Raw genomic sequence first — 12640 nt, 5'->3', positions numbered from 1 at the left:
CTTAATGGTATCTTTTATAAATAAAAATTTCAATTTTCATGAAGTCTGACTTATTAGTCTTTTATTTTTATGGTCAGTGCTGTGTGTGTTCTGCCGTAAAAAAAAGTTTTGCTTATTTGGAGATCATAAAACTATTTCTTTATGTTTTCTTTTAGAAGATTTATTGCTTTGCCTTTCTGGTATATGTCTAGAATTAATTATTGTACATAGTGTAGAGTTTAAGGACCTTTAAAATTTTTTCACATATGAATTACAGTTGATCCAGCACTAATTGTTATACCATGCAAACCCCAACCAAAAGTAACCTGGTATAACAATATTAGTGTCAGACCAAATAGATGTTAAAGCAAGATGTGTTATTAGGGATAAATAGGAATATTTTGTAACGTTAAAAGAGTCAGTGCAACAAGAAGACATACCAATTCTAAATCTGTATGTGTCTAGAACATAGCTTTAAAATATGTAAAGTGAAAATTTTGAAACAAACACAACTCTTGAGCAGAGAGACAAAAATCCTATACAAAATGTTAGCAAATCAAATCTGGCAATATGTTAAAAGGATATAACATCATGACTAAATGGGATTTATTCCAGGAGCATGTTTATTTATCACATTAACATGGTGAAGGAGGAAAATGCTATTAACTTAATGAGTAAGGAAAACAGTTTGATAAAATGTACCACCTGTTCATAAAAAAGACATATCAGCAAACTAGTAATAGAAAATGATTTCTTTACTCTAATAAAGAGTAATATCTATCAATACTCTTTAGCCACATTGTACTTAATGGTGCAGTAGTGATCACTCCCCCACCTCCCCTAAGATTAGAAGCAAGATAAGGATGTCCAGTGTTACCACTTTTATAAATGAATTTAGCAAGGTTGCCAAATACATGTAAGATCAATATTTTTAAAATCAACTCTATTTCTATAAAGTAGCAACAAACAATTAAAAAGTGAAAATTTAAAAGATACCATTTAGAATAGCATCAAATGCCTAGGAATAAACCTAACAAAAGATTTGCAAGATTCTATGCTCAAAACTACAAAACATTGCTCAGAAAAATTCAAGGCCTGTATAAATGGAGCAATATATAATATTCATGGACTGGAGAACAATATAATTATCTTAATTCTCCCCCAAATACAATTAATTACAGTCAAAATTCCAGGAAGTTTTGTTGTTGTTGTTGTTGTTGTTGTTTTCGGTGGAGGAGGGATAGGGGAGATTGATAAGCTTTAAAATTATAGTGTGTCACTTAATGACAGGGATACATTCTGAGAAACGGGTTAGGCAATTTTGTCGTTATGAACATCATAGAGTATACTTAAACAAACTTAGATAATACAGCCTACTACACACCTAGGCTGTGCAGTAAAGCCTATTGCTCTTAGGCTACATCCCCATATCGTGTGTTACTGTATCCAGTTGTAACACAATGCTAAGTATTTGTGTATCTAAATATAGAAAAGTTTCATTAAAATGCACCATTAAAGGCAAAAAATGGTATACCTGAATGGGACACTTACCATGAATAGAACGTGCAGGACTGGAAGTTGCCTTGGGTGAGTCAGTGAGTGAGTGGTGAGTGAATGTGAAGGCCCAGGACGCTACTATACACTACTGTAGACATTAAAAACATTGTACACATAGGCTACACTAAATTGTTTTAAGTAATTTTTTACTTTATGATGTTATGACATTACTGGGAATTATTTAGCTCTGCTATAATCTTATAGGACTACTGTCATATATGTGGTCCATTGTTGATCAAAATGTCATTATGTGGCGCATGATTGCATATGAAAATACAAAGGATCTAGAACAACAACTAAGAAAGCTAGAGTAATGAAGATAGTGTGGTGTTGTCCAAGGATAAATAGATAAATAGAGCAGAATAGAGCCCACAAACAGGTCCACTGAGAAACAATCACCTAACTTATGATAAATCTGGTAATATAATGCAGTGGAGAAAGGATTGTGTTTTCAACAACCTATTCCTTTTAAACTTTTTGTGTCTCCATATTTAAAGTGTGTCTCCTATATATTATGTAATTGTCTTCTTAGTAATCCAAACTGAAAATCTTTGCCTTTTAACTAGTGCTTAGTTCATTTACATTTAATGTAATTCCTAATATAGTTGGGTTTTTAATTTGTTCTTCCTTTCTTGCCTTCTTTTGGATGGAATCTTTTTTTTATTAATCTCTCCATTTTATGTATATCTACATTTTTATTTACATTATGCCTTTGTAACTATTTTTAGATGATTGATTAAATAAACTTTTCTTTTCAAGTGATTGTCAAGTCGTGGTATAACAGAACTACTCCCTTGAAGGTGAAATAGAGTGCAAATAACAGATATACTACTTTCTTAATTAAGTCTTATGGATGTCATTAGTGAAGGATCTTAACTCATTACTTATTAGTGAATACCTTAATGATGATCATTCAGAAGCTAGCTGTGGTCAGATGCTATAAGAGAAAAGATACAGGGAAGGCACCTGTGAATGGGAGCTCAAAGAAGGTGGCATCTCTTCATTATCCTTATGGGGCCAGTGGGCCGGAGGCAGAAACTAGACCTGTTTTCTTTGCAGTGACACTGTTAGGTTCTTAGCCTGACATCTGTGGATGGACATTGGAGATTGGTCCATGGCTTTCTGCAAAATTTGGACTATACATATATATTAATTTTTGTTATGAGATTCTCCAAGGGTTGTTATGACCCTAAAGGGATTAAAAATCTCTGGATTGCAGATATATAAATTAAACATGTTGATTTAAAAAATTATTTCAAAAAAGTTATGATAGTAAACTACCATTTATTAAGGGCTTAATGTGTTATCTTGTTCTGTGAAGTACTGTATTTATATTATCTTAATTCTATGTCCGTATAATTCCCATTCTATTTAGAGGAGTAAACAGGCTTAGGCATACAAATATTTGTACAACAGACACAGCCTATAAGTGACAAAGTTGAGATTTAGATGCAGATTTCTAATTATTTACTGCATCCTCAATTATCAATGAAAAATGAATTTTGCCTAATAAATAGCAAACTGTCAAAAGCCTATCTTTGCAAAAACTCAGTCCCACCAATGAATACCTTGTGTTATTGTCTACTATGAAGGAACTTTTTTTTAACTGTCTTCCCCGCCCCCGCACACACACACATAGTTTAAATTAGAAGATGCTCACATAAATACATGCTTTTTTTTTTTTTTTTTTTTTTTTTTTTTTTTTTTTTTTTTTTTTTTTTTCTGGAGAGAGAGTCTTACTTTGCCCGGGCTGGAGTACAGTGGCACAATCTCGGCTCACTGTGACTTCCACCTCCCGAGTTTAAGCAATTCTTGTGCTTCAGCCTCCCGAGGAGGTGGGACTGCAGGCACCTGCTACCACGCCCAGCTTATTTTTTGTATTTTAATAGAGACGAGGTTGCCCAGGGTGGTTTCGAACTCCTGAGCTCAAGTGATCCACCCACCTTGGCCTCCCAAAGTGCTGAAATTAAAGGCGTGAGCCACCGCACCCGGCCAATACTTGCTTTCTTTCTAAAAGTGGTTGTAGCTGTTGAGAGGGCACTTGATTTGAGCTGGCTGTGAAATTGCAATAGGCTTATGTGTTGTGATAGGCCTATAAAGCAGAGAAAATAGTACCTGTCTTACCTATTTCAGAGGGTTCATGAAGGTCCAACAAGTCATATTTGTAAATGCTTCAGAAACTTTAACTCCTCAAAAATGAGTGGATAAGGCCAGGTGTAGTGGCTCACGCCTGTAATCCCGGCACTGTGGGAGGCTGAGGTGGGTGGATCACCTGAGGTCGGGAGTTCGAGACCATCCTGGCCAACATGGTGAAACCTTGTCTCTACAAAAATACAAAAATTAGCCAGGCTGATGGTGGGTGCCTGTAATCCCAGCTACTTGGGAGGCTGAGGCAGGAGAATCGCTTGAACCCAGGAGGTGGAAGTTGCAGTGAGCCAAGATCATGCCATTGCACTCCAGCCTGGGCGACAGAGTGAGATTCCGTCTCAAAAGAAAATAAAATGAGTAGACAAGAGTGAATATACTTTATAAACTCTAAGAAACACTTTCAGCTGGGCGTGGTGGCTCACACCTGTAACCCCAGCACTTTGTGAGGCCAAGGTGGGCAGATCACGAGGTCAGAAGATCGAGATCATCCTGGCCAACATGGTGAAATCTTGTCTGTACTAAAATTACAAAAATTAGCTGGGTGTGGTGGCACGTACCTGTAATCCCAGCTACTTGGGAAGCTAAGGCAGGAAAATTGCTTGAACCTGGGAGGTGGAGGTTGCAGTGAGCCAAGATCACGCCACTGCACTCCAGCCTGGCGACAGAGCAAGACTCTGTCTCAAAAAAAAAAAAAAAAAAAAAGAAAAGAAAAAAGGAACTTTCATGTATGATAAAAGAATGAAATAATGCTGCCAGTTAAATTGGCCTTTAATGATAATACGACGCAGCCCAATTTCAGAGGGATAACAATATGGGTAGAAATTTGCAACATAGAATCAGTAAGGTGTGGTATATTGTGGGGTGCTGTCCTTCTAAAGTTCTATCATAGGCTTGCCTGTCCTTGAAAGTCACTGGAATTTCTTTTATTTTGGTCTCTTTAATGTACTAGGCTACAAGTGATCAATTTTACAACTAGGTTTCTTTTGTATCTAGTAGTCTTTTTTTTTTTTTTTTTTTTTTTTTTTTTTTTTTTTTTTTTTTTGAGACGGAGTCTTGCTCTGTCGCCCAGGCTAGAGTGCAGTGGCGCAATTTCGGCTCACTGCAAGCTCCGCCTCCCGGGTTCACGCCATTCTCCTGCCTCAGCCTCTCCGAGTAGCTGGGACTACAGGCGCCCGCCACCGCGCCCGGCTAATTTTTTGTATTTTTAGTAGAGACGGGGTTTCACCGTGGTCTCGATCTCCTGACCTCGTGATCCGCCCGCCTCGGCCTCCCAAAGTGCTGGGATTACAAGCGTGAGCCACCGCGCCCGGCCTGTATCTAGTAGTCTTTTTCAAAATTTTCTTGGAAGGTCCGTGCCTTTATATTAAAAATTGCAATTTTCTTATTCCAGCAAGATGAAGGGGATGTCCAGACATTCACAAATGGCAAAGATCAGAAGTCCTGGCAAGAATCACAAATGGAAAAACGACAATTCTAGACAGAGAGCAGTCACTGGATCAGGCAATCACTTGTGTGGTTTGAAGCCAGAAGGTCGACCTGAGGCAAATGCAGATCCTCTTGGTGTTTTGATAAACAGTGATTCTGGTAAGCTAAACAGGAAAGTAACGTATTTCTAAGTGTATAGACACTGATGCTGAAGTTGAGTATTCACAGCCTTGTTTGTGGAAAGTTGGATATCGAATGTAGAACAATGCAGAACGATGCTTTTGTTTTTAATAGGAGCATCTTGTTTAAAACGCCATTTCAGAACATCTTTTCTGAGTCTTGGGTGGGTACATGGGGCAGGGAGGCTATAGGAGAAAGACTATATTTGCTGGATAATTTTCATTAGTATGATGTAATCTTAGAAATTTCTTAAGATTGTTTTGAATGTATTAATGCTGTACATTCAAATTTGCCCAAATATGTGGATTTTCCCTTTACCTATACAGCAGCAATTCTAATGGAAGTCAGTATACTTTATGCTACTGAGCATAAGCATGATCTCTGGGCAGAAGATACTAATTCATTATGTTTGATTAGTACTGTCTTCTTCAGAGCATAGATTATATTTATATATATTTGTTCTTGAATTTCCTCTAAAACGTATAGGGCAAGTTAACTTGCTTATTAGTTGAAAAATAAAAGCGTTAAAATGCTGCTGTCACATACAGATATCATTTAGCCTTTGAGACTCCATTTCTCTTCCTGAAAAATAAGATGTATATGTAAATATTTTTACTACCTTTTTCTCCAGTAACATTGTGAGGCTTTATCTAATTGCATATGCTTTGTACTGCAAAGGAATACCCAAAGATTATTAGTGAATGAACTGACATTAGTGACATTGTAGATTTGATTGTAGGCTGTTTAGCTTGGATGATGTTGGCTTCTATAATAATCACATGGCAAGTTTTGGAACTTATGAATGGCAAGAAAAGAGAGGATAACTAATTCGTTGACTGAATTAGGATGGAGAAAGATCATTGCATAAGGGAACATTAGGCTAAGTAGAAGATAAAATTTAATAACATTAATGATGATAAATTAATATCAACACATTGAATAAGGCACTTACTGAGCTCTATATGCTTTATATAGATGAAGTCTTCTTATGACAGCCTTTTACACATATACCGTTACTGTTTCCATTTTAGAAATGAGGAACATAGAGACTAAGTATGTTTATGCCATTGAAAGTAATAGTAAAAAATGCAGTTACTTTTGCATCAACCTAATAGTTTATCTTAGTCATTCTGCTCATTAGTGGCAGAATGAGAATTTGGACATATGAGTCTCACTCTGCCAGTACACTACACATCCTCTAAATATGAAGTCTGAATTTGTGTAAAAAAATATTGTTTGAATCTAGGATAGTTGAGACGTGAGAGAGAGCAAGAAAAAGGCAGATGATGTTTTGAGCCAGTGCTGAGTTTACTCTTGGGCACTGATTTTTTGTTTGTTTTCTTTCAAAAAATTTTAGAGAGAGCTCACAATGTGTGGCCTTGATGACAAAAGACCATCTGTACTTAAATATAAGCTTTTATGTCATTAAAACACTTAAAACACAAATGTGAAGACTACCATTATAATCAGTAAGTTACTAATTTGAAAATTATGTAATTCTTTTACTTTGTGCAATTTTCTAAATGAACACTTGAAGGACTCTAAGACTGATATTGGATAGTCTTTGTTGTTCTTCATTTTGTTAACTTAGCTTTGGTAGATGGTTAATTCTGTTTTCCCTTTTTTTTTTAAAAAAGAGTATTTCAGTATATACTAATCTGGTAAAACACCAACTAAAAGATGATTGTATCTTGCTTCTATTTAAGCTTGTCTTAGTCCTCAGTAGATGCCTTAGACATGAGAAACAGTGGTAAATCCTGTCATCCTTATTGGTAGAAATAATTCAGTTGGATTCTGAGGAGCAGTTGAAAGAGAGCTCTCAGGCTGGGCACGGTGGCTCATGCCTGTAATTGCAGCACTTTGGGAAGCTGAGGCAGGTGGATCAACTGAAGTCAGGAGTTCAAGACCAACCTGGCCAACATGATGAAACCCTGTCTCTACTAAAAATACAAAAATTAGCCGGCTGTGATGGCACATGCCTGTAATCCCAGCTACTCGGGAGGCTGAGGCAGGAGAATCGCTTGAACCCACGAGGTGGAGGTTGCAGTGAGCTGAGATCGCACCATTGCTCTCCAGCCTGGGCAACAAGAGCAAAACTCGGTCTCAAAAAAAAAAAAAAAAAAAAAAGAGAAATCTCAAATAATTTTGTTTTGGTTTAAATGTTGAAACCCTTACCTATAATGAGGGTCAAGGATGGGAACATGCCTGTTTCGAGTGTCAAAGATGAGAACATATATCTTGAATATAAAAATTACCCATATAAACTACAAATTTATAATTTTGAATATTTAAAAATTTATTGATTTTTATAATATTGTATTATAACCAAGGAAATCACAATGCCTAATGATCAAATTATAGTAGCTTAAGTTTGTAGGAAAGCTGTCATTTAAATTCACCTTATCCTTTACCTGGGATTTCCTCTGGACTTTGACGTTTTCCAAATCTGTTTTAGACCAGGAGTTCTTAACCCCTGGGCCACAGACTGGTACCTGGTACAGTTCCTTAGCCTCTTAGGAACCCCAGTGGGGAGCGGGGATGGGGAGGTGGGGAGCAGCGAGCAAGCATGGCTTCATCTGTATTTACACCCATTCCCTATTGCCTGCCTTATTAACTGTGAGCTCCGCCTCCTGTCAGATCAGCAGCAGTATTAGATTCTCATAGGAGCATGAATCCTATTGTGAACTGTGTACGTGAGGGATTTAGGTTGTGTGCCCCTTATGAGAATCTAATGCCTGATTATCTGTCACTGTCTCCCATCATCCCAAGATGGGACTGTCTAGTTGCAGGAAAACAAGCTCAGGGCTCCCACTGATTCTACATTATGGTGCATTGTACAATTATTTTATATATTACAATGTAATAGTAATATAAAGTACACAGTAAATGTAATGTGCTGAATCATCCCGAAACCATCTCCAATCCACCCCCTACCCTCTGTCCTTGGAAAAATTATCTTCCACAAAACTGGTCCCTCGTGCCAGAAAGGCTGGGGACCGTTGTTTTAGGCCATAGGTTCTTTAACTTTTCACTGCAGGTATAGCTACAGACAATCTATCCCCCTGTTTTCATATGTCCTAAGTCAGGCTTGTCCAAACTATGGCCCACGGGCCGCATGCAGCCAAGGATGGCTTTGAATGCAGCCCAACAAAAATTTGTAAACTTTCTTAAAATGTGAGATTCTTTTGTGTGATTTTTTTTTTTTAAGCTCATTAGCTGTTCTTAGTGTATTTTATGTGTGGCCCAAGACAATTCTTCCAATGTGGCCCAGGGAGGCCAAAAGATTGGACACCCCTGCCCTAAATATTCTCCACTCTCCAATATATGTTTTCCACTTGTTTGGAGGCAGCTTCTCTTACCTTGGGCAAGAGCCAGCCAACCTTAAAATCTGGTTATTCAAGTTGTCCGTGGCAGGCTAGCAGCCAGCATTGTGATAACGTAACCCACTGTTCTCATATGGCAGTTGATAGTTTTCAGCACTAAGCTCACTTTAATAATAAAGTTCTCCCTATTGCTTCCATTTTTTTGCCTATTTCTGGCTCAGAACTTAATCCAGACATGAGCACTCACATTTTAAACAAGACTCAAGTTCTAGAGGATCTTCATAACTTTCAGGTCATGCTTGGAAAATCATTGCCTGGGTTCACCTTTTCTTTATTGTATTTGGTGCCATATGTACTCTCAGTAATTGTGCAGCTACTTTGAATTGAGAATTGATGTTGTTTTGATGGGAAAGCCTTTTATTTAAAGAAGTCTCCCAATTTATCAGTTTTGAGTGTGGCTTATTGTCTGTCATTAGATTTCCTTACTAGCATATTTTTTTATTTCCTTGTGTATTCTGCTGACTGGCCTAACTTAAGGATTGTTTTTTCTTTGTTTATTTTGGTATCTCATTAGTTAGCATCCAGTTCATTTTGTTGCCATTGTTTAAACATATATGCAACAAGTTTATGGCTGTCCTAGCTTGTAGTTTTAAACAGTAAGTCAGTTGTCTCAGCTAGGAAGAAAGTGGGTCAGTAAGGTGGCATTGAGCATCTGTGACTGAAGTGCCTCAGCATCCACAAGACAAAGGCAACCCAATTTATTAGTCATTTGTTGAAATATAGCTATTGTCATAGAACACTGGGACATAAGTCTAACTATGCACTCACATTAACCTAGGTTGTTTTAAAGGTAGGCATTAAAATAAGAAAATAAGCTGGCCCAGCACATCACGTGTCATGGATACCCATTGGTAACTGTCTTCTTTGAGAGTTGGAGACTATAAAGCAAAGTCCCTATTTTTGAGGGTAACTTTGAAAATATATTGCATTTTTTAAAGAATACTTAATTACAAATCTTGGGCTAGAGCATATAATTGTGCTTTGCTCCATAAAGGCAATAGGAAATCGTGGGATGGGGGTTGGTGGGTGGGGGGTACGGATAAGTAAGTAAAGAAACAAGTTACAGAAAGAAACCAGATAGGAAGCTTTTACAGCTGGTGTTTAGAGTGGACAAGACATTCAAAGGGCAATGTTATTTTGCTACTTTCCTTTCAGTGGGGATTTATAAGGTCCTGCGTTTGGCTTACCCAGCACTGTAATTCACTATAATGCCGAGGATTTCAAAGGAGTCTCCCTGCCTTCCAGAAACTCATAGTCTAAGGATAATTTTTAGATCATTGCATTAGGTTTTTTTTGGGGGGGGATGGTGGGAACAAGATGCATATATACGAGAGAGAGAGGTGAGATTTACCCTAAGAAAAGTGTTGCTAATGTTTTAATGGTAAGAGAAATTGTTTGAGCTCGTATTTTATAAAAATGCTAAAGTCTGGTTTTATCGGATCAATTGCTGCTATCTCTATACTGGTATTTTCAGTTTAGAAAGATGTTTTAGCTGTTTTTATAAAATGAAGTTTCTTGAGTATTATTTTGTCAGCCAGTACAATGCCTTCAGCATAGTCTTTACTGATAGGTGCTAAAAATGCCTGCATTAGAACTACTAGGTAGATCCCAGGGACTTTTCTTTCTTTCTTTCTTTCTTTCTTTCTTTCTTTCTTTCTTTCTTTCTTTCTTTCTTTCTTTCTTTCTGATGAAAAGTTACTGTAGGAGATGTTCTGAGAGTGCCAAAAGGACAGTATTTTTCACAGTGTTATTACATGTGGTTTGTCCCTTAAACATTTAACTGAGTGGAGAAGAAAAAATAGGGAAAGAGTTGTTTATTTGTGTGAATTTGTAACTTACCCTTTAGGTAAGTCAAGTATAGTGAGCTTTGACACTCCTAGGAGCAAGTACACCTAGCACTCTAATTGTGGTTTCCAAATACTATTCTCCAGGTAAAGGAACCAGAGCCTGTTGGAGAAATGGCTGATTCTGGGGTTGGAACAGGGAAAATATAAGCTGAACCTAGAGCATCTCATAGCACCAGAAAGTAAGAAAATGCTCAAAAAATGTGAAGATGTGGGTATGTCAGAAGGATACTAGAAAGAGTTCCCAAGGGCCAAAGTTGGAACAATTGATGCCACAAAATAAATAATAATAAAAAATTATAACCCTTAGAATAGAATAAACACCCATGAGTCTATACTGATATGAGTGCCTAAATAAATAAATAAATAAATGTGGGGGAGGAGGGACAGGTCTTTCTTACAAAATAATTCTAATTATTAAATGTAGAAGAAATGAGAGAAACAGCAAGTCAGCATTAGAGCACCACAGTAATCATTGTTTTGGGCAAGATCCACTGATGAATGGTAAAATTAGTGGTGAAACGTTAAAATGAAACAATATTTGTTATAGCCTCAAAATATCTCCCCCCAAAATATTTATTAATTACAATAATTATTAATTACCGTGGTTTTAACATATGTCCAAAATTCTTTGATATTCCTTACTTGAGTTGAAGCTTAATTCTTCTTCCCTGGAGTGTGAGCTAAACTTAGTAACTCATTTCAAGAAATAGAATAATGAAAGAGAAAAATAGTAACTTTGTGGTAGAGAAAGCAGGCAGACCATCAAGTGGTCAAGGTCAACATTACCAGTAATAAGTCCTACTGATATCATGGACCTGGGTTGTGATGAGAAGGGCACATCTCTGTGGTATTCCTCCCCAAAATCCATAGCCTCAGTCTAATCTTCAAAAATGTCAGACAGACCCAAACTGAGGGATATTCTAAAAATACCTGACAATAATCTTCAAAGTATCAAGTTCATGAAAAACAAGGAAAGACTGAGAAACTGTCACAGATTTAGAGAAGATTAAGGAGTCATGACAACCGAATGCAATGTAGTATTGCAGATTGTATCCTGGAACAGAAAAAAGGACGTTAGTGGAAAAGCTGGTGAAATTACATTACAGTCTGTAATTTAAATACTAGTGTGGTACCAGTGTTAACTTCTTAGCTATCATAAAGTACTTTGGTTATGTCAGATAGTAACATTAGGGAAGCTGGATGAAGGATATATGGAGACTCTGTACTATCTTTGCAACATTTGTATAAATCCAAAATTGTTTCAAAATACAAAGTTTAAAAAAGAAGGGAGGAGGGAAAGGACATTAAAGCCTTGCACTATGCTTCATGAATTGGATTGTGAAGAATACAGTTTTCCAGAGTCAATTTCCCTTTGTTTTTATTTTTTTCTGTTATTTTCTGATTATAAAAGTAATACAGAAAATGTGGGAGCTGGGCATAGTGGCTCACGCCTGTAATCCCAGCAGTTTGGGAGGCCAAGGTGGGCAGATCACTTGAGGTAAGGAGTTCGAGACCAGCCTGGCCAACATGGTGAAACTCCGTCTCTACTAAAAATACAAAAATTAGCCTGGTGTGGTGGCAAGTGCCTATAATTCCAGCTACTCAGGAGGCTAAGGGGAGAATCGCTTGAACTCAGAAGGTAGAATGCACTGCACTCCAGCCTGGGCAGCAGAGTGAAACTCTGTCTCAAACAAAAACAAAAACAAAAAAAACAGAATTATAAAGATGATTGAAGCTGAGTAAAATAATAGGGAATGGTGGTCAGAAAAGGGGATATGCGCTTTTATCTGAAGTGATCAGTAAAGGCATCTCTGATAAGGTGACATTAAGACATCTGAATGAAATGCGGGGCTGATACCTAAGGGAATAGCAGTCAAGGCAGAGAGACTGCCACAGTCACCCCAGCCTTTAGCGACCACAACCCTGATCAGTCAGCAGCCAGCAACATCAAGACAATACCCTCCATCAGCAAAAATATCACAACCTCCTGAAGTCTCAGATGAGTTTTAGCATTTTTTAGCAATGAAATATTTTTAAATTAAGGTACATTTTTAAAGACATAATGCTATTGCACACTTCATATGCCACAGTGTAGTGTAAACATAACTTTTATATGCCCTG

At 37.2% G+C, this 12640-nt stretch overlaps 1 protein-coding gene across 2 annotated transcripts in view; it reads left to right on the top strand.

Annotated features, from left to right (window-relative positions):
• NUFIP1 (nuclear FMR1 interacting protein 1) overlaps positions 1–12640 on the top strand; it is a 50877-nt gene that overhangs the window by 25462 nt on the left and 12775 nt on the right. For both annotated transcript variants that reach the window (XR_010116018.1, XM_055245264.2), the window contains exon 7: positions 5075–5268. Coding sequence is in view for 1 of the 2 variants with exons in the window: in XM_055245264.2 (XP_055101239.1) it covers positions 5075–5268 (194 nt within the window). In the remaining variant the exon portion in view is untranslated. The remainder of the gene's footprint in view (positions 1–5074; positions 5269–12640) is intronic.

Source organism: Symphalangus syndactylus, chromosome 15, assembly GCF_028878055.3.
Source record: "Symphalangus syndactylus isolate Jambi chromosome 15, NHGRI_mSymSyn1-v2.1_pri, whole genome shotgun sequence".
Taxonomy (NCBI): domain Eukaryota; kingdom Metazoa; phylum Chordata; class Mammalia; order Primates; family Hylobatidae; genus Symphalangus; species Symphalangus syndactylus.
Note: the sequence above shows the minus strand (reverse complement) of the source record. Positions and strands in the feature narration are given on the sequence as shown.